We start from the raw sequence: 25,784 nt of genomic DNA, 5'->3' as shown, positions 1-25,784 counted from the left end.
TAAAAGGTGGAAGCATCTTAAATATCTTCATCAACTGATCATGTATTTTTAATTTTAATTTTCTAGCTCTATCTAGCATTTCTTTTTTAATTAATTGCCTGGGAGTAAGTGCTTCTTCTTCTTCATCTTCATCCTCTTTATGTTCAGCATTCAGGCTGCTATCACCCTCAACACATGTCAATGGATCTGGAAATACATGCTGTTTACTAGGACAACCACTAGGTGGAGCCCTTAATGGAGAAACTGATGGGTCTGTAATTGTGCCAGATTTAGTAACCACAGAAATATTTTTTCTCTGCATTTCTAGCATTTGCTGTGTCCTAAATTCTAATTGCTTCTCCAATTCTTCTAAATATGCTGCTAAAATGTCGCAGTTTGGACAGCCCTCTGACTTTTGCTGAACCGTACAAATCTGAGATGCAGATTGCACGTCTGTTGTAACTTGTGACTCCTTTGCCTCACCAATAATTAAAGAATTAAACATCTGTACTAACTTCATTACATTTTTCGTTTTCTTTTTAATCTTACACAAAGTAAATCTAGAAGAATCTATTTCTTCATTAGCAGCCATGCATTGGCTATACATAGAAATCCACAACTCAGAATCTTTAGTACATGTCCCTAAATCCTTAAACACCAAATTACTCTTCTCTGCGGAAAAATTAATAAAATCCATACTTATCAGACTCTAGTCGATGGCCTCTGGAAAACCGTCACTTTAAGCCTCTGTAGATTCTCTTGGAAAACTTCCAACACTTTCAGAGATAGGAAGATTTTTTCCCGCCAAAATCAAAGTTCAAAAAAAAATGAATAAAAATTCTTCCAAATATCAATCTTCCCCCGTGATGAAAGTGAAAATATTGTTTTCCAAGTCCTTTGTTGGCTCGCCACTATGTTAAATAGAAGCTTTTGTGAATTTTTCCAGCAATGTCTTTGTTCTCCAGTCAGAGATAGGCGTTGAACAAAAATCACCTTTTAATGAGGTTTATTGTTTCAGCTTATAAATATACAAAGTCCATAGTACAAGTCTTCTAAGTAAAATAAAAGAGTTATTAAAGATCTTAAATAAAATAAGAATTAAATAAAGTTTCTTTGTCTTGAAATGTTTGTGAGAATAGTAGGACTTAGGTGTGTGTGCTCAGTCCAAAGTCCATCTAAGAATGACCAGCGTGTGTGAGCTCGCTCAACCCCCCTTCTCCTTATTTAAATAACAACCCGAACTTCTGACGTATCAGATTCCAAGCTGCCTTCTGATTGGTTGATTCAAATGATACTTAGTTCTATTTGCTAACACATATAAGCTTATACTAAACAAATGTACTCATTATAAACTATCTACTCATTACTAACTATATATATGTTCTTACATATAACTCACTATTCTAAAGATGCTATAGTTATTGTACAAATACATTCTTGTTAGAATTCTTGGGTAACTCCTATTCAAGGTTTGAAAGAGTTAAACAGGCTGCTTTGTCCAGTGCTGGCAAAGGAATTTCCCATCCTCCAACCCTCAATAATAGAAGCCAGATGGCTAGCTACCTTGTGGGGGAGACAGTATCTCCTGTTACCATGGGGGGTTGGAGTGGCATAACAACTTTTAAGACAGAGAAATGATGACAAAGATTCTTGTACTAGACTGGAAGCAAAACCATATCCCCATACAACCCTGGTTCACCTTCTAATATTTCCAAATGGGAGATTACTTCCACTAATTAAATAACCTCAGACATAAGTCTAATCAACAGGATCCTTGTCAATTAAACTTTATCAAAATATAATATTTCAGGTACCCTTTAATTTACTCCTTACTCTATATTTGAGAGTAAACTAATAAGAGCTTAATGTTTACAAAAGAATCTGTACTGTATGTACTAGCATAATAACTCATTCAGCTGTTAAAGAAAACAGGTAAAAATGCTTGACGAAAATAAAATGGCAGGAACCTCCATTCCCCAACCATCGTTCCCACTAACACTGGTTATCAGTCATTCACCCTGCCCGAGTGGACTCATACATACAGTACCTGCAGTCTCAGGTGTTCCCCTGTAATTAGAAATGCAGAGTGTGCATAGCACAACAGTGTGCCCATCTGCACAGTGCAGTGAGGACACCAATAAATGCAGACGGACTGGAGGGGGGTGGATAACACAATGGTAAACAGCAAATTCCCCTCTTTTATTCTTGATATCTATTTAGGGATTGCAGTAGCTATCTCCCCTGATTACAGCACTGGGTTTCCTCTCCAATTATCTTTCATGCTTCACCTTACATATTAGGAAAACTGATATTTTCACCAAATTCATCATTAGTCCATTTTGTTACACTGTAGTGGCCCAAATTAGTCTAGCTCTAATGCTGGGTACACATGTGATGTTTTTTTGTGCAATCGATGGATCAGATAAATAAAATCCATCATGTCCGATATTGCTCCCGATCGTTTCCAAGCTTGATTTCTCATAGCGATGACTGGAAAAAGATAATGATAATAGAATCGAGCGCGAAAGAGTGTGAAATCGTTCCGAAAAAACGTAACGCATGTACCCAGCATTAGGGGAAATAGGTAAAGCCCATAGCAGTCTGAGCCATCTGTTGCAACATATTACTTACTGAAGATATGCATATCAACAAATAACCTTCAGTTCTGTTTAGAATGGTAGTATTCTGGAGATCTTAAAGGGGAAATGATCTGTAAATAATCCACAGATTAACAGAAGTCCTGAGACCAACAAAATAATCTCTGTCCAACTAAATCTGAAAATGACACTATTGTGTAACTGGAATATTCTTCGACTGCAAATATCAGTGGTATAAAAGGTAAACACCTACCTGCTAAAGCCCATTCTCCAGTGCTGTGAGAGTGTCCACTGTAATATATTATGTAAGTGTCATGCCTGGGGCCATCAGATGTTCTTAATTCCAGAAAAGACTTCACCTTCGAGTGCAAGTTATCCAATGTGAGGCCACTTGTGGAGTAGTCACAGCCATATGTTTCTATCATATGTGAGGCAAAGAATCTCTGGATGGAATTCAGCATTCCTGTGGAACGCAGGTTTAATTCTTGCACATGCTCTGGTGGAAGCAGCATGGGTTGTCCATTTGGGCTGTTTGGCATGAAAAAAAATAGAAAGATAAGATTTGTCGAGAAGCAGAGAATATTATTGAGTAGATCCAAATAAAAATATGGTTGCTTCAACAAAATCCTTTTCCCACACTTTTAAGCTCTAAAGCGTTTAGATTTTTCATCAAAATATGCACCTTCCCAGTCTAAAGCCTTGAACACTTGCTAGATTACAAAACTCTGCAACACTTCCATGGGATGATCATATTTCTGTGTTGTAATGGATTGCATTATGCATGCAGGCTTTGAATTAACATTTTGTTAAGTCTCCATTGTAGTTCACAAATAATGCATGTGTTATGCAATTTGCACAGTGTGACTCCAGCCTGATAGATTGGTTAAGGCTAGATTAATTATTTAAAATGAACCCCAACTCAGGACTTCCTCTCAGCTCTAAACTATAAGCATCATCATTATAACCTTTAAAGAAAAACATTTCTTTGTTACAGCTTAACCACTTCTGTACTACAGTTTTTTCCCCTTCAAAAGCTATTCCCATTCATTCAGTAATAACTTTATCGCTTCCTATCACATTGAAATGATCTATATATTTTTTGCGGGACAAACTAGGCTTTCTTTGGGCAATACTTTTTTCTAAGAATTTTATTATTTTATATGCATTTTACAGGGAAGAAAAAAAAATGAAAAAAAAAAGTCCTACAGTTTCTCAGTTTTCAGCCAATCAGCCATTGTAGTTTAAAAATAAAATGTGCTATTGTAGATAAAACAGACATTTTATTTGCCCATTTGACGTAGTTATTACAATGTTTAAAATTGTGTCCCTAGTACAATGTATGGCAATTATATTTTATTTTGGAGGTAGGGGTGGAAGGAGTTAGAAAATAATGAAAATGTTTTTTTAATTTTTCTATGGGAAAGTGTCTAATGGTGTATTTGGATGGAGTTTTACTTTTTTGGCCACAAGATGGTGATATACTAACTCAGTGTTCTAAAAATAGAAAACAGAACCAACTGTTTACAGGTGTTTATATACAGGGACAAGATAAGCGTTGCAAAAAACTACTGCAATAAATCTGCAGTGTGTCTATGTTCTGCTTTCATGAAAGTAGACAAAGGGGTTAACATCCTGTGTTTACATATTAGCTGTGTCTGCCAAGGACTATTCGCTTTATACATTACTTAGAGGTTATTAAAAAAAAAATCTAAGAGGCATGCAAGACTAAGGCAAGAATCTCCAGCCATAGCTCGGCCCAAGGAGTCAGTCAACGCAAGAGTGATAGATGATGATATTATTCGCTCTCCAGCTGCATAAACAGTACACATCAGCATTGTACTTAGCAAATATAAATCAGCTGATTTATCAATACTATATACTTGCATCAATAATTGAGTCTGCAGCTGCAAAACCTTTCCTGACTGCCTCAGTTACCAAAAGAAGAAAAAAAAAGTAATGAAGGCAGGACAGCGGTTTCAAAGCACCATTACCACAAAACAAACTGTTGCGGTCGTAGCCGATTAGCATCTGAAGAAAAAAAAGTGAGGCAGACAACTTTATAGCAAGTGAATCACATTAAAACCAGGCAAGTAACTTTATTAGCAGTGCATGCGCCCAACAATCTCTCATGATATGGACACCTTCATGTGAAGTCCTTTAAAATAACTGTCCCAGAAAAGTGTCCCTCACATGGACCAATGAGCATTTAGGTTGGCTGCTGATCTTCTTCCAGTGTGTCTGATCTGTAACTCAGTGCAATGTAATTCACAGAAGTTCAGATACTCTAAAGATGGCCATACACTTATAGATTTTCAGCAGATTTGATCATCAGATAGGATTTCTGTCAGATGCCCGTCAAGTCAAAATCTGACAGGAATCTGATGTGTGCCACACTCTAGGATAAGATTTCCAATAGATTTCAGACTGAAATCTATTGGAAATCGATTTAAATGCATTATTGGACCATTAGATCCAATGCAACTCTATGGGCCATCGATCTGCTGCCAGCAGCAGATCGACCTAGACCTTCCATCCTGTCAGATAGATCAAATCATCTGCAAATTGATCGATTTGGGGAATCAGAAAGATTCTGATCGATCAATTCCATAGAATCAATCGATCGATCGCTGAAAACAACCAGTGTATTGGCCCCTTAAGTGCCAGTACATTCCTACATCAAAAAAAAAAAAAAGTGTTAAAGTTGGCAAAAGCTTTTGATTTTGAAATGCAATTATAGGCAACTTCTAATCAGCTCTATAGCATTATAGGTTTGCATACCAAAATAAGCAGTATCAATACAAAGAACAGATGAAATGATCTTACCTGCAAAAATTTGTGGGAATTACAACTGCATAACCAACACAAGTCCCTCCCAAACAGCTACCAAGTTCATGGAACAGACCATGTGCCATGGACTCAAGTGGCAAAACGATAAGGAACGCGCTCATAAAGATCCCATTGGTTGGCTAGAAAAAAAAAAGTTAAACACTATCAGTAATTTGCAAAGAAAAAAAAAAAAAAAAAAAAAAAAGAGAAGAACCCTCATTTTTAAAGAGTAACTGTAAGGCCTTGTTTCTAGTCCGCTTCTGTCCGCTTTTTATCAGCACATCAATGTTACAGATTTATACATGTTGCTGAAAAGTGGACAGAAGCGCAGAGATGGAAACGAGGCCTTAGGCTACTTTAAACCTCTATTCTCCTGTGTTAAACAGTTTAGAAGGAAGCCAAAAAGGCAAAACTGAAGTTAAAAATCTCTCTTACTTTGTTGTTGGCTGAATAGCAATCCTCTTTATTCCCAAGCTCCTAAGGAGGTTGCAGGCCGCATAACAGATACTGCAGAGCATACTGGGGCTGCTTCTTCTCCCTACTGCACTCCCTTGGTCCTCCCCTTCATTTCCCTATCCCGCCCTAAGGCTGCTTTCACAGTGGGAAGTTACAGGCTCATGTTACAGCAGCCTGTAACTTGCAGCCCAACTCACAGCACTGAAAAATCAATGTGCTGTTTACAGTGCACATGTTGCGTTAGAGTATACTGCACTAGTCCGCTATTGTTCCTAGCCACATGGCTAATTAATATTCACTGCACAGTAGTGTTGTCCGGATCATGAACGATTCGGATCTTTGATCCGGATCTTTTTTGTGAGTCGAATCATCCGAGATTCGGTTCACAGTGGATGTCTGGAAGAAACAGGAACTGCAGCTTCTCTCACTCTGCTGCAAATGATTCAAAGATTCGGTTCAAAGATCCGGATCTTTTCAATGATCCGATTCAAATCATTGAAAGGATCAGGACTTCTCAGTATAGAACTAAAACGGCTCACCTCTGTTCATCTGACAGCCTCCCCGGGACGATCGCCCGCACCCTCCCTCCCCCCACTGACAGCTTGATCGCCCCCCCCCCCCCCCACTGAGTGACAGACAATATGCCCCGTAAGACCAGAGACTGGTGGTAGTGTCTGAGGGCTGGAACTTGGGAGGGCTAAAGAATCATCAATCAGGAAGCAGGGTAAGGGAGGATATTACATCACAATTGGCTTCATACAAGACAGTCAAACATGGAACCTGCCATGAGCTGTCAGGAGCATCAATCTCTGCAAATACTATATAAAAATTCTGTGAAATCCAAAACGTGGACAGTGAAATGCATATATAATGTAAGTACAGCCAATATTTAGCTACTGATAGATGTGTTTTTTTTCTCTCTGAGACCCTATACCTAACAGCTCCTCTTTAAGTATTGCAAAAGTGGTAAAATCAATAAACTGCAAAAAAAAAAAAAAAAAAAAAAAAAAATTATATATATATATATATATATATATATATATATATATATATATATATATATATATATATATATATATATATATATATATATATATATATATATATATATATATATTTACAGGAGCCAATTAAAAAACATTACAAAAAGCAATTTCTAGTGCCTGTGAATGAAGGGTGAGCTATTAGACTTAGATGGTGGTGCCTGGATTGTTGCTTTGAAGACGAAATCAGGTGCCTGGCATTGGTAGGAAACCACACATTTCACTATAGAAAAAGGGGGCAGCAGCAGTGAGTTCCAGGCTAGTACTAAATCAGTAAATACTAGCCTTCTTGCTGTGTTTAGGAGGACTTTCAAGAATGTCATTTTTATGTTTCAATCATAAGCTGCTGCTTGTAATAAAACATTTACATTTTAATTCCTTAATATCTAGGATGGTTTAGTAACACCATAAAGCGGGCACTGTGTCACTTTAGTTTTGTTCTTTATGCTGCTGTACAAGAAACAGTTGATTAGATAAAAGGCAGTGTAAAGAATGGGAAGACAAGCACATGGGGATCAACACAATTATGTCTGTAAACTACAGTGAACTTTGCATTTTTTAGCAAAGAATAAGGCACCCTACTAGATGGCCAATTTGTTATTTTAGGGGCCACATGAGTTTGCCGGCCCGCAGCAGATGAAAGGATAAAGGCACTAGTGCAGTCCCACTATACCAGCACTAATTTACAGACTATCAAGTCATGTGGCCGAGTTACTTTAGTGGCAAGAAATTCAACCCATACTGATGCCCTCCCTTTTGTAGTGCATCCCCACATCCAAACTCCTCGCATTAATACAAACATATAGCTGCTCATTAAAAAAAAAGTGTGAGTGTGTGTGTGTGTGTGTGTGAGTGTGTGTGAGTAAGTGTCTTCTTCCTTACCTGCCAGGAAACAGCTCCAAGTATTGCTGTAGCCAGAAGACTGAAGAACACCAAACGCTCCGAAATGAGGCAGAAATGGCGCATTCCTTTTGAGGCCATAACTCTGTCAAGGCTGTTGTCTGTCCTATGGTTTAGGTACACCTTGTGGCAGTCATTCAGTTTAGTATGGAAACCCCAAAGAGTGATTAAAAAAATGATATGGCAGATTAGCCAAAAAATACCAAAGATGGAAAAGCCAGGAATTACAAAATACCAGAGCTTTAGGTCACTTAGTTTAAAGGCAGCAAGTATGAAAAATATTAGTTCAATGAATCCAATGGAAACAACAGAAAGCCTACGGCAAATTCTACCTCGGTACAGATACGGTTTCCATCGTTCTGTGACAGAAAGACCACTGAAGTACACATCAAGAAGAGGCTCACTGATAATGCAGCAGAAAAAGCAAGACAAAGCAAAAGGATTAATTGGAATTTCTAGTGAAGGGAAAAAGAGTACAGGTGCCAAAACAGCAAATATAACGAGATTCGGAATAGCCAAGAAGGATTTCATTCTCAGGTCGACAATTATCAGTGAAAATCCTGTAACAAGCAAGATGATGCTCAGTGACTTCTGGACAAGCATGATGGTGCTGGCAATGGCAAAACCAGTCAATTCTAGAAATTCAGCTGAGGTCAGAAGGATAGGGCGGTGCCGGACACAGCCACAAATCCTTTCTACAAGGGCACACATTGCTCGAATGCTTATGGAGGAGATGAGCAAGTATTTTGTAGCTTCCTCTTTTACATCATATTTAAACTTAGAATTGTCAATAAAACAAAGCAGACCAAGAAGAAACCCAAACCAAAGGTTAGAAAGACTTAAACTGGCTGCTTCCATTGAAAAATAATAGTAAAGGATGCTTGCAATGCCAAGGATGAAAAGGCCCAAGATAAATATAACCAATATCAATGTATCAGCTGTCTGTTCCCACCGAACATAAAGGCCCATACATATAGCAACTAGTAGAGTGATCCTGGCTAAGTAACCCAGGTATCTGACTGATGAGTGCATGTTCACCTCCCGATTTGCCTCCTCCAGTCGAGTCATGGCTGCATGCAGGCAGTGACTAACACAGTAACGGAGTGACCTGCACATGTACACAGGTGGGGGGAAGGGGGTTCTCCTGACAACTTGGACTGTTGACTTCTCATATAGCAGATAGATTGCGTTGATAGATTTGTGCAATTTACTTCATTATTGCAGTTAATGTTGGGTACAGAAAGGTGAATATGGTGGCAGTTGCTTTTGCGTGTTCTCTTCCATTAAGTAGCCTAAAAAAGAAGACAAAAAAAATATATATTTAAGTAAATAAAGAATTTGAGATAGGTGATAAGAAAAACATTAAATGAAATGTGGTGAAACAAGAGCTGCAAGTAGAGTTCACAGTATTCTATAAAGAATGCAGAATTATTAAAACACACAAAGGGGTGTGAACATAAGATATATAGCTACACTAATACCTGCAAATAATGTTAAGAATTAAGCAAACAATAGACGCTCAATGATACAATGATTTAGCTTTATACAGACTCAAAGTCAAATGAATATCCTGACTGTACTGCCTACATGTACCTTCCATGTCTGTCATGTGGGCTCCCAGGATGCTTTGAGACTGTGCGCACACTAGGCAGTGCAGGAAACCATGTGTTCTCTGCACTGTGCATTTTTCATTTCTTGCTGTGTTTTTGTATGCATTTCCGGGTTTTATTTTTTTCAATGATCTATGAAGTTACTGTAAATACAGTAGCATATTAAAAAAATTAAATCAAAAACGCATGTAAAAAACACCCCTGCATCTTCACTTAGATACATTTTGTGCATTTTACATAAGATTTTGAAAATTAAAGCATTGCGTATTTTCAAAAATGCACAATTTTTACATGCAGCCCATAGACTTACATAAGCGGCAAAAACGCTAGCGTTTTTCACAGCCCTAGTGTTTCTGCCTGGTGTGTCCCCTGCCCAATACATACATCTTGATTAAGCTAATAACGGGAGCTGGTAAGCAAACCTTGTCCCACTATGGGAACAAGGTGAATATTCTAAAGTTGTTCCAATGTTTAACCAAATCCAGTCCAGCTTTCCCGGATCAGTCATTTTATCTCTAGACCCAGCAAATGATCTTCATAACATACCTAACCCATTCCTGCACAAGAGAAAATTAGCGGGTAGCACCATAGCCATGTCATGAAATAAACGCTATAACCCTTCACCGTTCCAATTGCCCTAATAAAAGATTTGCAATTCGCACTGTAGGCTGCTTCAGTTTGCCCCCTCTCCCAGTAATTCACCCCCGCTTTCCAGTACCCTCAGTATAGTAGCACATCCCACATTACAAGTGTCCCAGCTTTACAATGTCTACAGCTTTTAAAGAGAACCAGAGACCAAGCACCCTCATGTATTTTATAACATTTATCAGTGGGAACATGACAGTAAACACATACCCTGCTTTTAGTTTTAAGGTAGCCATACACTGGTCGATTTGCCATCAGATTCGACCAACAGACAGATCCCTATCTGATCAAATCTGATCAGAGAGGGATCGTATGGCTACCTGTACTGCAAACAGATTGTGAACCGATTTCAGCCTGAAACCGTTCACAATCTGTGGTGGTGCTGCCGCCGCTCCCCCCGCCCGCATACATTACCTGCTCCGCCGGCACGACTCCCGGGTCTCCGCTCTTCTTCTCCGTCTCCACTCTGGTCTCCGGCATGCTTCCCTTCTTCCTGTCTGGGGGAAGTTTAAACAGTAGAGCGCCCTCTACTGTTTAAACTTCCTGCCGGGACAGGAAGAAGAAAAGCATGCCGGAGACCAGACCAGAGCGGAGACGGAGAAGAAGAGTGGAGACCCGGGAGTCGTGCCGGCGGAGCAGGTAATGTATGCAGCTCTATTGCTTCCTTCATCCGGCACTCGAACGCCGCTAGCGATGCGCTCTTTACCCGCGGGCGATCGACGGTTATTTTCCGCACGGCGCGATCGGACGGAATGGATCGAAATTCGGCGTGTAGCGTGAACGATTGGCAGCAGATTCGATCCCAGTGATCGAATCTGCTGTCGAAACGGCGGCAAATCGGGCCAGTGTATGGCCACCTTTATTCTTCTCTGTCTAATCTATCTGTTATCAACTGTGATAAGAAGCCACCGACTGATTCAGTCTATGTTTGACCTGGAATCATTATAGCTGAGTCACTCTTCTGTGGAGTCTTTTCAAGCCCAAGCCTGCCACCTCCTGGCTCAGATTTCATACTCAGAGCTGTTGACATGGGAGAAAGCTGTTGCCGAGAAAGAAGCTCTGACACACACAAGTGTATCTGTGTGCAGTGTGCAGCCAGTCTATCTAGTAGTATCTACTGTATGCAGTTTCATTTCTATGAGAGACACTTCCTACAGGCAGCCACACAGCATACCAGAATAATAGTTGAAAGCAGACAGATGAAAGGCTGCAGCAGCCCTGCTTGTCTATAGTCTCATATAGCCTAGACAGCACATCCAGAACAACTCATAACCCGGAAGCAGAACAGGTATGAGCCGGCGGCCATATTTGATATTTCCTGGAGCAATAATGGATAAAAAAAACACTGAAAAAAGGCACACCAGAGTGGCGAAATTATCAGGTAGAGCATTTATTCTTTACAAGCTATCAACTGATATGTTTATTTTGTGTGAATCGTTCATCTCTGGTTCCCTTTAAGTACTCTATTAGTGTGACCCATTCATTACAGTGCTCCTTGTTTCTTACTCTAGTTACCCCATGACTTGTGTATCACAGCTTACCAGTAATCCCCCTTCAATTTTTTCTGTACTCAAAAAGAGACACAGGTTATACAGCCTCAGTTAGGGCTGGTTCAGATGGACGTTTGGAGGTGTCGCGTTGGCAATGAGTTCGCGTTGCGTTCGGATGCGGTCGCGTTTTTTCTTCCCCTAGGGGGACATTGCCCGTCGCGGTAAACCGCCCCTGGAAGCTACATGTAGCTTCCTGGGGCTCCTTGAACGCCAGGGAAAATCGGGACCCGAACGCCGCGTTCATGTAAACGCGCGTGAAAGCTTGGTACAAATGCTCCCATTCACTTGAATGGGAGCGTTTTAACGCCAAGCCCCGAACGCTGGAAGTAAACGCTCTGCAAGCGTCCGTCTGAACCAGCCCTTATACAGAGCCCCTGACTTCTGTTCCAGTTTGCAAGCTTGCCCTTAACTCGGATGTGTGTTGTAGCCTCCCTTCTTCATTAGGATTTCCTAGCTTCCCAGTTCACTATGTATACTCTCCCAGCTTGCCAATATCACCCCTCACCACAGTGTACCCAGTATTTCAATGCACACAGTCTTGTCAAGCTTTCCATTAATATTCTGCCAAACTTTACCAAAGTCTCCTTTATTTCAGGAAGTGTGGCAGTTGCACCAATAAGGTGTTCCTAATTTTCCATTCCAGTGCCTCCAATGAATTTTTCAGCACCACAGTAATATTTTATTTTTAAATATGTTTTTAATGTGTGGTAAGTTGGCAAAAGGAACTGGGGCACAAGGCAGCAAGAGTAGCATAGCTGTCCTGAGAGTAACCAACTGTCACACACCAGTAGGTACAGCCTTGTTGACAAAAATATTTATTTCAATCAACATAGTCAATCATAATTTGAATGAAAAAAACAAACTTGATTTTGATAGTTCTAAAACATTGATTTTTAAAATAAAAAATAATCTCCATCAAGTTCTATTAAAACTCTCCGAAAAACACTTTTTGCATTCTCCGGAGGGAGCAGAATCTAACAACACATTGGTCAACTATGCCACATGTGACCGACTGCTGTAAGCCCAGGCATAAAGATCTATTAATACCTGCAATGCAGTGGTGCAACAATAATCTCCACAAACCCCACCATCATGGGGGACCCACTCCTGTGGTGACTTGCAGAGTAGACAGCAGAGCTCGATACTTTACCTGCCTCTGGCGGCAGGGCAGGTCCTCACTACTCTTCAGTTCAGCCGTGCGAGGTGAAAAGGCCATCTCCTTGAAGCAGGTAAAGTATTGGGATCTGCTGCATATATTGGGAGGGGGGGGGGAGGGGGGAGCATGTCATACACAGGTTACTTAACACTGGGACCTTGGGGGTGGGGGCAGCAAATTTTAGTTGTGCACCCGATGCAACCCATATTTTGTACCCATCAAATTGTGTGCAATAGTTTCTTTTACTTCCAAGTTGCATTATTCAGGGTTTGCTATCATCCCACCAGCTATTGCTAGGTGGCAGCCCATCCCCTAATACAAAGGCAGCCTGCAGATCATAGATACCTGCAAACTTTTGTTTTTGGCAATATTTCCTTGTAATTGAAAAGGTTTGAACAGCTTAGAAACAAGGACATGTGAAAATATCAGCAACCACCTCTAATTATAAAATTGAATTACTTATTTAAATCTATATAAAAACTGTGTTTTGTTGCCATGGTGATCAGGCAGCAAACAAAAGGTTGATAGCTCACCCTTAATTAGAAAAGTCTGATATCATTAGACTGTGCAGGAAAATGATTGCCCTCATTATATACTCTGTAGGAAAGACATTTCAAGCAGAACAACTGCTACACAACAGCAGAAGCCGTTTTTGTGTTCCCATCACCTGATACAGATGGGAAAACAAATCTCTCAAACACCACGCTAAATATATCTTTATTTTTGTTGCAAACAAGTATTTTCTAATTAGTAAGCTGTGTGTAAAATGGAACAAAAACCTAATGCTGGGTACACACAATGAGATTTCCCGTTCGATTTGCGGATCGATTCGATTAAATCAAACATGTTCGATTGGATTTCGATCGTTTTTTCCGTCGATTTTGCATACCTATCATGAAAAAAACGATCGAAATCCAATCGAACATGTTTGATTTAATCGAATCGATCCGCAAATCGAACGGGAAATCTCATCGTGTGTACCCAGCATAAGACTTGTTTTGCAGCATTCTAAGTGGATGTCTATGCAGCACTGAATGAATGAATGCTATAACATTCCAAATGTTTGCCAGGTATATCTACAACTTGTGCATGTTGATGAGCGTGTATGGTGACCTTAAAGAGGAACTCCAGTGAAAATAATTTAATTAAAAAAAAGTGCTTAATTTTTACAATAATTATGTATAAATGATTTATTCAGTGTTTGCTCATTGTAAAATCTTTCCTCTCCCAGATTCACATTCTGACATGTATTACATGGTAACATTGTTACTGTGGGCAAGTTATGTAGCTGTTTCTAGCTGCTCTGGCTGTTACAGACAGCTTTAAACAGCCATTTCCTGTCTGTGAACATTGTTACATTGTGGCAGTTTGCCCAGAGTACCGCGGTATTCAGAGCCTCTTGTGGGAGGGGTTTCAGCACAAAATTAGTCACACAGCGCCCCCTGATGGTCTGTTTGTGAAAATCATTCTATTTCTCATGTAAAAGGGGGTATCAGCTACTGATTGGGATAAAGTTCAATTCTTGGTTGGAGTTTCTCTTTAAAGCATGTTTAAACAAATCAGCCCATTGAGTAAACATTAAAGTGAACTCAGCAGCTATATTGAGTGTTAAAGGAAATTATTAGATTCCCTTTTACCTTACAGTGTTTCTCTCTAGCCACATACTGTATCTACTGAATTCGATAGGGCCAATGTCCGTAAACAAATGTTGCTTTCCCGTTTCCAGCCACTAGTGTAGCCATCAGTAGAGCGCAAAACGTTGTCCCAAACCCTCCTCTTCTCTGCCCTCATTTTGTGTTGCCGCTCTCATCTCCCTGTGAGCATAGATTAACGACTTGCCGACCGCCAACAGCCGATGGGCGGCGGCAAGTACTGGGCCTAAACGACCGCAATACGCCCATCGGCGGTGGCGGGCATGGTTATGCGCCGATCGCTTCACACGATCAGGAGGTGGCGTCAGGCTCCGCCCCCCTTGCGCAGTTACCCGCCGGTTATTGTGTTTTATACAGGCTGCCTCCTGCCCTGGTGATCCCAGTGTCCGAGGGACCACCAGGGCAGGCTGCAGCCACCACGGTAAGCACCCGAGCACACTGATCTCCCCCCTAAACGCCCACAGCACCCTTCAGACCCCCCCTGCCCACCCCCCAGACCACTGTTTGCACCCAATCACCCCCCTAATCACCCCTCAATCACTCCCTGTCACTATCTGTCAACGCTATTTTTTTCCCCCTAAACTGCCCCCTGGGGGCTCCTAATCACCCCCCACACCTCAGATTCTCCCCAGCCCCCCCCCCGTGTACTGTATGCATCTATACCCCCTGTTATAACCCACTGATCACCTAGCAATCACCCCGTCACTGCCACCCATCTATCAGCCCCTAACCTGCCCCTTGCTGGCAATCTGTTCACCCACCCACACCATCAGATCGCCCGCAGACCCGCCGTCAGATCCCCTCCCAAGTGCATTGTTTACATCTGTTCTCTCCTCTAAACACCCACTAATTACCCATCAATCACCCCCTATCACCACCTGTCACCCATTAGATCAGACCCTAATCTGCCCCTTGCGGGCACCCAATCACCCGCCCACACGCTCAGATTGCCCACAGACCCCCCCTTATCAATTCGCCAGTGCATTATTTACATCTGTTCTTCCCTGTAATAACCCACTGATCACCTGTCAATCACCCATCAATCAGCCCCTGTCACTGCCACCCATCAATCACCCCCTGTCACTGCCACCCATCAATAAGCACCTAACCTGCCCCTTGCGGGAAATCTCATCACCCACACCATCAGATCACACGCAGACCCGCCGTCAGATCACCTCCCAAGTGCATCGTTTACATTTGTTCTCTCAACACCCACTAAATACCCATCAATCACCCCCTATTAGGCCTGAAAGATAAATCGAATTTAAATCGAAATCGCGATCACCAAGATCACAATTTCAGAATCGTCAAAGCGTTGAATATCGCGATCACGTCATTTCCACTTGGTGAAGTTTGAAGAAGTGCCTTCAAACTTTCCCAAAGTCCCAGTGTGTGCGGCCCACAGTGTTGGACATACCTTCCATCCTCTATCGCCCTCTGCCGCCTCTTGTGCTTGGCAAAACTTTGGATTCCTGTATGTCACATGATATGCAGGAAGTATGCCATGCATTAGAGCCCGCAGGAGGCAAAGTGGATAGACTGGCATCGCTGAACTCGTGCTTGAAGCTATGTCCAGAACTGATGCAACTTGGGGGACAGAGGAGGCACAGCGAGACACAGAGGAGGCACAGAGACAGAGATAGGAGACACAGAGGGGGCACAAAGAGAGACACAGAGTGGGCACAGAGACACAAAGGAGGCAAGAGAGAGACCCAGAGGAGGCATGAAGAGGCAAAGGGGGCACAAGGAGAGACAGGGGGAACAAACAGACACAAAGGGGGGGGGGGAACAAAGCTTGATTTGAATGAAATCGTGAATCGAAATCGTAATTTTGGACAGAAATCGCTCAATTCAATTTTTTCCTAAAATCGTTCAGGCCTACCCCCTATCACCACCTGTCACTGATACCCATCAGATTAGACCCCTATCTGCCCCTAGGGCACCCAATCACCCACCCACACAACGCCCTCAGACCCCTGGGCTCCTGATCACTCGGCCAAACTCTCAGATCCCCCTCAGACCCCCTTCCGATCACCTCCCCAGTGCATTGATTGCATCTATTTCCCCCTCTAACCACCCCCTGAGACACCCATCAATCACCTCCTGTCACCCTCCTAAGCACTCCTATCCATCAGATCAGGCCCAATACAACCTGTCATCTAAAAAGGCCACCCTGCTTATGACCGGTTCCACAAAATTCGCCCCCTCATAGACCACCTGTCATCAAAATTTGCAGATGCTTATACCCCTGAACAGTCATTTTGAGACAGACTACTCACGGTTTTGGGCCAGGGCAGTATAGGAACCCCACAAGTGACCCCATTTTAGAAGAAAAAGACACCCCAAGGTATTCTGTTAGGTGTATGATGAGTTCATAGAAGATTTTATTTTTTGTCAAAAGTTAGCGGAAATTGATTGTTATTGTTTTTTTTCACAAAGTGTCATTTTTCACTAACTTGTGACAAAAATAAAATCTTCTATGAACTCACCATATTCCTAACAGAATACCTTGGGGTGTCCTCTTTCTAAAATGGGGTCACTTGTGGGGTTCCTATACTGCCCTGGCATTTTAGGGGCCCTAAACCGTGAGGAGTAGTCTAGAATCCAAATGCCTCAAAATGACCTGTGAATAGGACGTTAGGCCCCTTAGCGCACCTAGGTTGCAAAAAAGTGTCACACATATGGTATCGCCGTACTCAGAACAAGTAGTATAATGTGTTTTGGGGTGTATTTTTACACATACCCATGCTGGGTGGGAGAAATCTCTCTGTAAATGGACAATTGTGTGAAAAAAAAAAAAAAGGTCATTTACAGAGATATTTCTCCCACCCAGCATGGGAATGTGTAAAAATACACCCCAAAACACATTATACTACCCTAAGTGCGCTAAGGGGCCCAAAGTCCAATCAGTACCTTTAGGATTTCACAGGTCATTTTGCGACATTTGGTTTCAAGACTACTCCTCACGGTTTAGGGCCCTTAAAATGCTAGGGCAGTATAGGAACCCCACAAATGACCCCATTTTAGAAAGAAGACACCCCCAAAGGTATTCCGTTAGGAGTATGGTGAGTTCATAGAAGATTTTATTTTTTGTCACAAGTTAGCGGAAATTGATTTTAATTGTTTTTTTTTTCACAAAGTGTCATTTTCCACTAACTTGTGACAAAAAATAAAATCTTCTATGAACTCACCATACTCCTAACGGAATACCTTTGGGGGTGTCTTCTTTCTAAAATGGGGTCATTTGTGGGGTTCCTATATTGCCCTAGCATTTTAAGGGCCCTAAACCGTGAGTAGTCTTGAAACCAAATGTCGCGAAATGACCTGTGAAATCCTAAAGGTACTCATTGGACTTTGGGCCCCTTAGCGCACTTAGGGTGCAAAAAAGTGCCACACATGTGGTATCGCCGTACTCAGTAGAAGTATTTTAATGTGTTTTGGGGTGTATTTTTACACATACCCATGCTGAGTGGGAGGAATATCTCTGTAAATGGACAATTGTGTGTAAAAAATACACCCCAAAACACATTATACTACTTCTCCTGAGTACGGCAATACCACATGTGTGGTACTTTTTTGCAGCCTAACTGCGCTAAGGGGCCCAAAGTCCAATGAGCACCTTTAGGCATTACAGGGGTGCTTACAATTAGGCACCCCCCAAAATGCCAGGACAGTAAACACACCCCACAAATGACCCTATTTTGGAAAGTAGACACTTCAAGGTATTTAGAGAGGAGCATAGTGAGTCCGTGGCAGATTTCATTTTTTTTTGTCGCAAGTTAGAAGAAATTGAAACTATTTTTTTTTCTTCTTTTTTGTCTCAAAGTGTCATTTTCCGCTAACTTGTGACAAAAAATAAAATCTTCTATGAACTCGCCATGCCTCTCAGTGAATATTTTGGGATGTCTTCTTTCCAAAATGGGGTCATTTGGGGGTATTTATACTATCCTGGAATTTTAGCACCTCATGAGACATGACAGGTGGTCAGAAAAGTCAGAGCTGCTTCAAAATAGGAAAATTCACTTTTGGCACCACAGTTTGTAAATGCTATAACTTTTACCCGAAACCAATAAATATACACTGAATGGATTTTTTTTTTAATCAAAGACATGTAGCACAATACATTTTAACAAAAATGTATACAGAAATTTTACTTTATTTGAAAAATGTCAATTTGACAAAATTCATGTCTTTTTTGATGAATATAATAAAAATTAAAACTCGCAGCAGCAATCAAATAGCACCAAAAGAAAGCTGTATTAGTGACATGAAAAAGAAGGTAAAATTCATTTAGGTGGTAGGTTGTATGACCGAGCAATAAACCGTGAAAGCTGCAGTGGTCTGAATGGAGAAAAAGGCTCTGGTCCTTAAGGGGAGAAAAGACTGTGGTCCTCAAGTGGTTAAAACCACCTGCAGCCAGCTTCTCCAAAGCAACTCACTGCTGCTTCTTACTCATACAGAGTTGTGCACACATCCTGGCATTGTGAGACTTTGGCTTCCATTCACTAAGCATTACTGCATTCAGTAAAGTACAAAACAGCTGATTTTACACAACATTTTGTGAAATGTCAATTCAGTAAGGACCGGTTCACACTGGCATAGATGGAAAACTGATCAGTGTAAAAACTGATCAGTGGAAACGGTCAGTTTTTAAAGGCATCAGTTTTCCATCTCTGACGCACCATTCCTTTAGCACGCAGTCAATGCAGCACATCCAGTGATCTGGAAAAATAACTGCAGAACTTGCAGTCTGTCCAGCAGATTGCGTGGAACAGATCCGTTGGAACTTACCAACGCGAACAGATCCATAGGTTAACATTGGATTCGTTAGCATACATTCCGATCCATTCCATTTCGATCCGCTACTGGTACGTTTTTAATGCCAGTATGGACTGGGTCTTAGGCTATTACCACATGGAAAACTAAAATAACTGGCTAGCGAGGAAAATTATAGACTTGCAAAGTAAATAACTCAGTGAATGTCAATTCCCAAAGTTTAGAGCATGGGGTAAAACAAGTGAGATATTTGTTATTTATCTCTGGCCTGGAAATGTTGGTAACTAACAAACAAGCAACCATTTGTGAGATTACAGAAAGGAGGAAACTGAGCAGAGAAATAAGGTGAAAATTAATCTCCTCAGGAAAATAAGAAAGTCAATATAACATATTTCCCTAACTTCACAATAATATTTTGAAGCAATTAAAATTGATTAAAGAGAAACCGTGACCAAGAATTAAACTTCAACCCAATCAGTAGTTGATACCCCCTTTCTCATAAGAAATCTTTTCCTTTACACAAACGGATCATCAGGGGGCTCAGTATGGCTGATATTGTGGTGAATCCAATCCCACAGTGTGATGTCGGGAACATGGCCCTGACAGTTTCCTGTCTGTGAACCTCATTGCATTGTACGAAATAACAGCTGTTTACAGCTGGGTCCAACTGCCAAAAAAAAAAAAAAAAAAAAAAAAAAAGCATCTCCTTCCACTGACATTACCTGCCAGCAGTAAAAATGTCCCCATGTGATAAATGTCAGAATGTAAATCAGGGAGAGGAAAGATTTTACAATGGAGAAACCCTGACTAAATCATTTATATATCATTATTGTTAAAATGAAGCACTTATTACATTGTTTTCACTGGAGGAGTTCCTCTTTAAGATACTAATGGTTTTGATCAGATACAAATTTTTAAACAAAAGAGCAAGTTTATTGTGCAAAGTTCACAGGGTATACACAGAAATTAAGATGAAATGGGACCATAGGCATTCTTTCCAGATTCCCAACCATATTTTTTTTTTCAGGGCAATCTAGGCTCTCTTAGGGTAATAATTGTTTCCAATAACTCATTTTTTCATCATTTTTCTCATGACAAGCGGCACAGATATAGAACACCTCAAAATATATTATTAACCATTTTAGCCCGCGGGGATTTTTCACCTTATGCATCAGAGCAATTTTCACCTCCCATTCATTCGCTAATAACTTTATCACTACTTATCACAATTTATTGATCTATATCTTTTTTCCGCCATTAATTAGGCTTTCTTTGAGTGGTACATTTTCCTAAGAATTATTTTTTATAAATGCATTTTAACAGGATTAATAAGAAAAAAAATTGAAAAAAAAATTCATTATTTGTCAGTTTTCAGCCATTATAGCTTTAAAAGAATCCACGCTACCGTAATTAAAACCTATGTATTTTATTTGCCCGTTTGTCTCGGTTATGACAACCAGGGCTGTGGAGTCGGTCCAAAAATCCACCGACTCCGACTCCTCAGTTTAGGATTCCACCGACTCCGACTCCACGACTCTGACTCCTCTAATTTGCATATTACAATTTTGTTGATTAAAAGTATGTAACATGAAATTCGTCTCTTTACTGCCAACGCTTAGGAATTTTACAAGACAACTGAAGTGAGAAGGATATGTAGACTACTATATTTATTCCCTTTAGACTAAAACTAGTCCTTGGTAAGAGTACTTGTAAAAGGTACAAACCGGAACTAAGAACATCTATCAGGCCCTAGGCAATGTAAGTGTGGGTACATGTAAGAATGATGTGCAGGTACTCTGCAGGGGAATGAGGAGATTGTAAACAGACAACACCTCTGTGTTCAATGTGCACAGCATTCTCAGTGGATTCCCTGCAGCTCTGTGGGGAGTGCATATGTAGAGTATAGTACTACTGTGTAACAAAGTAAACCTGAGACAGATGAAATTAAAGTTTTATACATACCTGGGGCTTCCTCCAGCCGCCTTCAGGATAATCAGTCCCTCGTTGTCCTCCTCCACCACCTGGATCTTCTGCTATGAGTCCAGGTACTTGAGCCAGTTGGGCGTAGTGCGCATGCACACACTCCGCCGCCAGGAGCATACTACACCTGTGCAGCACTATTGCGCAGGTGCAGAATGTTCCTGGCTGTGGGAGCGGCATGCGGCCGGACAGCGCTGACTGGCTGAATTACCAGGACTCATAGCAGAAGATCCGGGTGGTGGAGGACAGCGAGGGACTGATTAGCCTGAAGGGGGCTGGAGGAAGCCCCAGGTATGTATAAAACTTTACTTTTCATCCGTCTCAGTTACCCTTTAATTTGTAGTCACCAAACCAAATTTTAATAACATATCACATTATTTGATTTCATCAGCAAAGGGAGTGCATACATTTGCATAAATCAGCATCAATGCAGAATTATTTCCATCTCGTTGACCATCTCTATTAGTGACACAGCTACACATCAGGCTTGATTCTTACAGCATAGATGTTATTTAGTATATATAAGAGATTCCTGTGTACACATCATATATACAGTCACAATCATATGTATATCTAACCTTAAAAATACGGGGACTGCTTTATTGAAGCAGCACAAGTAACTAATTTTGATTGGTTTATTTCATTTTTGTGGACTAAGCACAGCTATTACTGTATATATACTGTATATATACATTATTTTTAATGACTATTATCTGAGAAATAGAACATTTTATCATATTTTCTATTTTAATTACAGTTACAAATTCATTAGGAGTCGGAGCATTTTTTCCCCGACTCCGACTCCAGGCACCCAAAATTGCCCGACTCCACAGCCCTGATGACACCATTTAAATTTTGTCCCTATCACAATGTATGGCACCAATATTTTATTTGGAAATAAAGGTGCATTTTTTCCGTTTTGCTTCCATCACTATTTACAAGCTTATAATTTAACCACTTCAGCACCACAGGGTTTTTTGCTTAAAAACCAGAGCAATTTTCACATTTCAGCGCTCCTCCCATTCATTCACCAATAACTTTATTGCTACTCATCAGATGTAAATGATCTATATCTTGTTTTTTTTTTGCCACAAATTATGCTTTGTGAGGGTGATATTTGCTTTTAGTAATTATGTTATCTGTGCATTTTAAAGGGAAAAATGAGAAAAAAAAAAAAAAGAATACACTATTTCTCCATTTCCATCCACTATAGTTTTCAAATAAACAATGTTACCATAGGTAATACCCACATATTGTATTTGCTAATTTGTCCTGGTTATCTCAACATTTAAATAATGTTCCTAGTACAATGTATGGCGATAATATATTAGTTTCTGGTGTGTGTTTTTTGTTTTCTCATTGTACTCCATCAGTAATTAAAAGCCCTTATCTTCATGATTAACAGTAATACACTCATGTAGGCCTGAACGATTTTAGGAAAAGATTGAATCGCACGATTTCTGTCAAAAATTGCGATTTCGATTCGATTCACGATTTTCTTCAAATCCAGCTTTAGCACTAAATTCACAATGTACACAGTAACATTTACAAACATGCAGTGACAGAAAAGAACATCATACTATCAAATTGGTAGTATAATGTCATTGTCTGTCATGTTTGTAAACCTCACTGCATTATGTGAATTTAAGGTGAGAGACTAGAGGAAAAAAGGTGGAGATTAGGGAACGCGTGATCACAACGTGATTGCCGCAAGACTACAGGCGGCAGGCCCTAACACAACAGAACCACAAAAAAAAAAAAAAATTATAATATATATATATATATATATATATATATATATATATATATATATATATATATATATATATATATATATATATATATATATATATATATATATATATATATATATATATATATATATATATATATATATATATATATATATATATATATATATATATATATATATATATATAATTCTGTGTACATGCAAGATGATGTGTGCTGGGCAGTGTGGGCACTGTGCATTTGAGATGAGGTGACTGAGCTGGACTGTGATATACATTACTGTATACACAGTCCAGCTCAGTCACCTCAGCTCAAATGCACAGTGCCCACACTGCCGAGCACACATCATCTTGCATACACACAGAGTGGATGAGGCACATTCAGGGTGTCAGCATGATCTAACTGATGTACAAACTCTTGCCTGACAGTACTGCCGCCCGCCCAGCTGATAACGCGCTAGGCTAGGCGGAGGGAAACAGAGCGAGAGCCTGTGGGCGGAGTTTGCCGCCCGCCCAGCTGATGAAGTATTAGGCTGGGCGGAGCCAAAGAGAGTGAGCCTGCTGCGGCCGCCCGCCCTCCCATCCAATGACGTGCTTGGCAAGGCGGAGGGTGATGACGTAGGCGGTGGAGGTGGCCACAAGGAAGGAGATAGTGAGAGCCGCTAAGTCGCCGCTACGGAGCGGCAAGCAGGAGATAGACTGCCGGCCTGAAATGGTACACTGCTGCACAGCAGGAGGGGAAATCGTGAGAAATCGCCACGTTCGCGATCACGGAATCGTCATTTCCGTGATCGCGATTTCGGTCTAAAAACGATAAATCGTTCAGGCCTACTCTCATGGCATACGTATTTTAAAAGCTGAGTCCCTAGGGTAACTATGTATTCTCTTTTCAATGCTGTCACTTTTTTTTTTTTTTTTTTTTTTACAAGTATTTATTTAAGGGTATAGAGTACATAAAAAACAGTTTTATTGCTTTTCATTCAGTTTTCTGTTAAAAAAAAAAAAATCACATGACTTAGCCCTCAGTTGTCAAACAACACAAAATCTATTCTCTCACTTGTCACGGTTAAAATGATACCCTATATACATAATCAGATAGCTTATTGGGCATACAGCACACTGTTTACCACAAGTACGCATATCTACTCCCCTGAGCTTCAGATGAAGTTTTGTGGGGAGTAGATAAGCGTAGCAAGGGATTCAAAGTGGTTAAAAAAATGTTCGTAGTATACCCCCTTCAAATGCATATTTAAAAAGTTCAGACCCTTAGGTAACTATTTATGTCTTTTTTTGTAATTTTTTTTTCCATTAAAAATTTTATTTGGGTAATATTTTGGTGTGGGAAATAAACAGTTAATTTTTAATGTTATTATGTGTGTAAATTGTAATGTAAAAAATATGAAGATGTAGTTTTACTATTAGGCCACCTTGAATTTTTTTCCCTCCTTGTGCTTCTCGCTAAGCGGAAGCACAAGGGGGATGCGGAAATGTTTATGTGCAGAAAGACTGAAGCCTCTAGTAGCGCTTCGGTTCTTCTGCTGGGGACACGGATCGGTGATCGGGAACCATGTTCCCATTCACTGATCCCAGGGCTACCGGGGGACACCATGGGGGCACGGGGTCTCGCCCGGGAGTGCGCCGAAGCGCGGCACCGCAGCAGAGCAGCCGCCCGGACGTGAAGCTCAAGAAATAGTTAATCTTGTCCCAGTTAAAATGATATCCTATATGCCACATTTCATCATTAATTGGGAGCGTGGCTTACCATTACCACCAGCCTGTGCATTTGTAGCAATTAAATCCGATCACTAAGGTGCACAGTTTTGGGACCCCAATGCTACAGATACATTACTAGGCAACAGCACAGCAATGCATATGCACAGCGTTGGGTCCTGAAATTGGATCCTAAAAGAGGCTTTCCCCATGCTCTTCAGCAGAGGGGAACCAGCGCTGGGACCCCCAAGTATCTGATGTCAGGCACAGCATCAGCTTTTCCTAGCGCTCCGGTGGTAATAGCCAAGCCGTTCTGGTCCGCTCTACAGCATAGGCGTTTGTGCAGTAGAATGGACCAGATCAGGCTTGGATAATTTTGCAGGAGCCCAAGGGTTCCACTACTGCACATGCACACAAATAGTCATTTACTTTTTGGGGGACTGCCAGTGCTTGAAAGGAGGAACGGGAGAAGCTCGATTAGGATCCAGAGGCTTTCCCCTCCTGAGGAAAATATCTGCTTTTTATGTACTATTAGTCACAGTTCCTCTTTAATACTTTTTTTTTTCCTTCTGTTTTCATGAAAGAGTGCTACCTGCTATTAGCAGCCATCATTCACTTTTGAATGAATGCAAGATTGGGAAGGACGATCATATTGAGCAGGAATGATCAGAAAATTATTCCATTCTCAATTGGGATCAGACCAGACGTGCCAAAAATTATCAATGCGACCTGTCAATCAGATGGGAAATTGCATGGTGTATACCAGGCATTCCACCAACCTCCTAATCTCTAAAGCAGTAAAGGCAATCTCCCTCAACACTGTCCATTCTAATCAACACTTAGCCCTGATAATGTGATGCTAACCTTTCGTCATCTTTGACGTCATAACCAAATCCAAGCACCATTTGCTTAACTTTTCCTGGCCAACACTTGGGACAGAAAATAGCTGAATGTCAGAGCCCAAACAAAAACATCATGCAGGCAATAGGAGCTAAACGGTGGTGTTCAAAGTTCAATCAATACTCATCTTTTATCATTGGTACCCCTTGCACTGTATTCAAACATTGTTGGCCAAAATCCATCCCATGCAGTAGTCCCTGTAAATGAGCTTAATGCCAGAAGTGACCCGATTGCCATGTTTTCTTTGGGTGTA

At 40.8% G+C, this 25,784-nt stretch overlaps 1 protein-coding gene across 6 annotated transcripts in view; it reads right to left on the bottom strand.

Moving 5' to 3' along the window:
* Nucleotides 1-25,784, bottom strand: part of TMEM168 (transmembrane protein 168) — a 187,685-nt gene that overhangs the window by 132,337 nt on the left and 29,564 nt on the right. For 5 of the 6 annotated variants that reach the window (XM_068276488.1, XM_068276492.1, XM_068276491.1 and 2 more), the window contains 3 exons: nt 7,784-9,093; nt 5,400-5,542; nt 2,830-3,104 (listed from right to left, as the gene is read on the bottom strand). In XM_068276488.1, the coding sequence (XP_068132589.1) occupies nt 2,830-3,104; nt 5,400-5,542; nt 7,784-8,917 (1,552 nt within the window). In that variant the 5' untranslated portion in view covers nt 8,918-9,093. The other variant, XM_068276489.1, reaches the window with a different exon arrangement.

This window comes from Hyperolius riggenbachi, chromosome 3, assembly GCF_040937935.1.
Source record: "Hyperolius riggenbachi isolate aHypRig1 chromosome 3, aHypRig1.pri, whole genome shotgun sequence".
Lineage (NCBI taxonomy): Eukaryota > Metazoa > Chordata > Amphibia > Anura > Hyperoliidae > Hyperolius > Hyperolius riggenbachi.
This window is presented reverse-complemented; position numbering and strand designations above follow the sequence as displayed.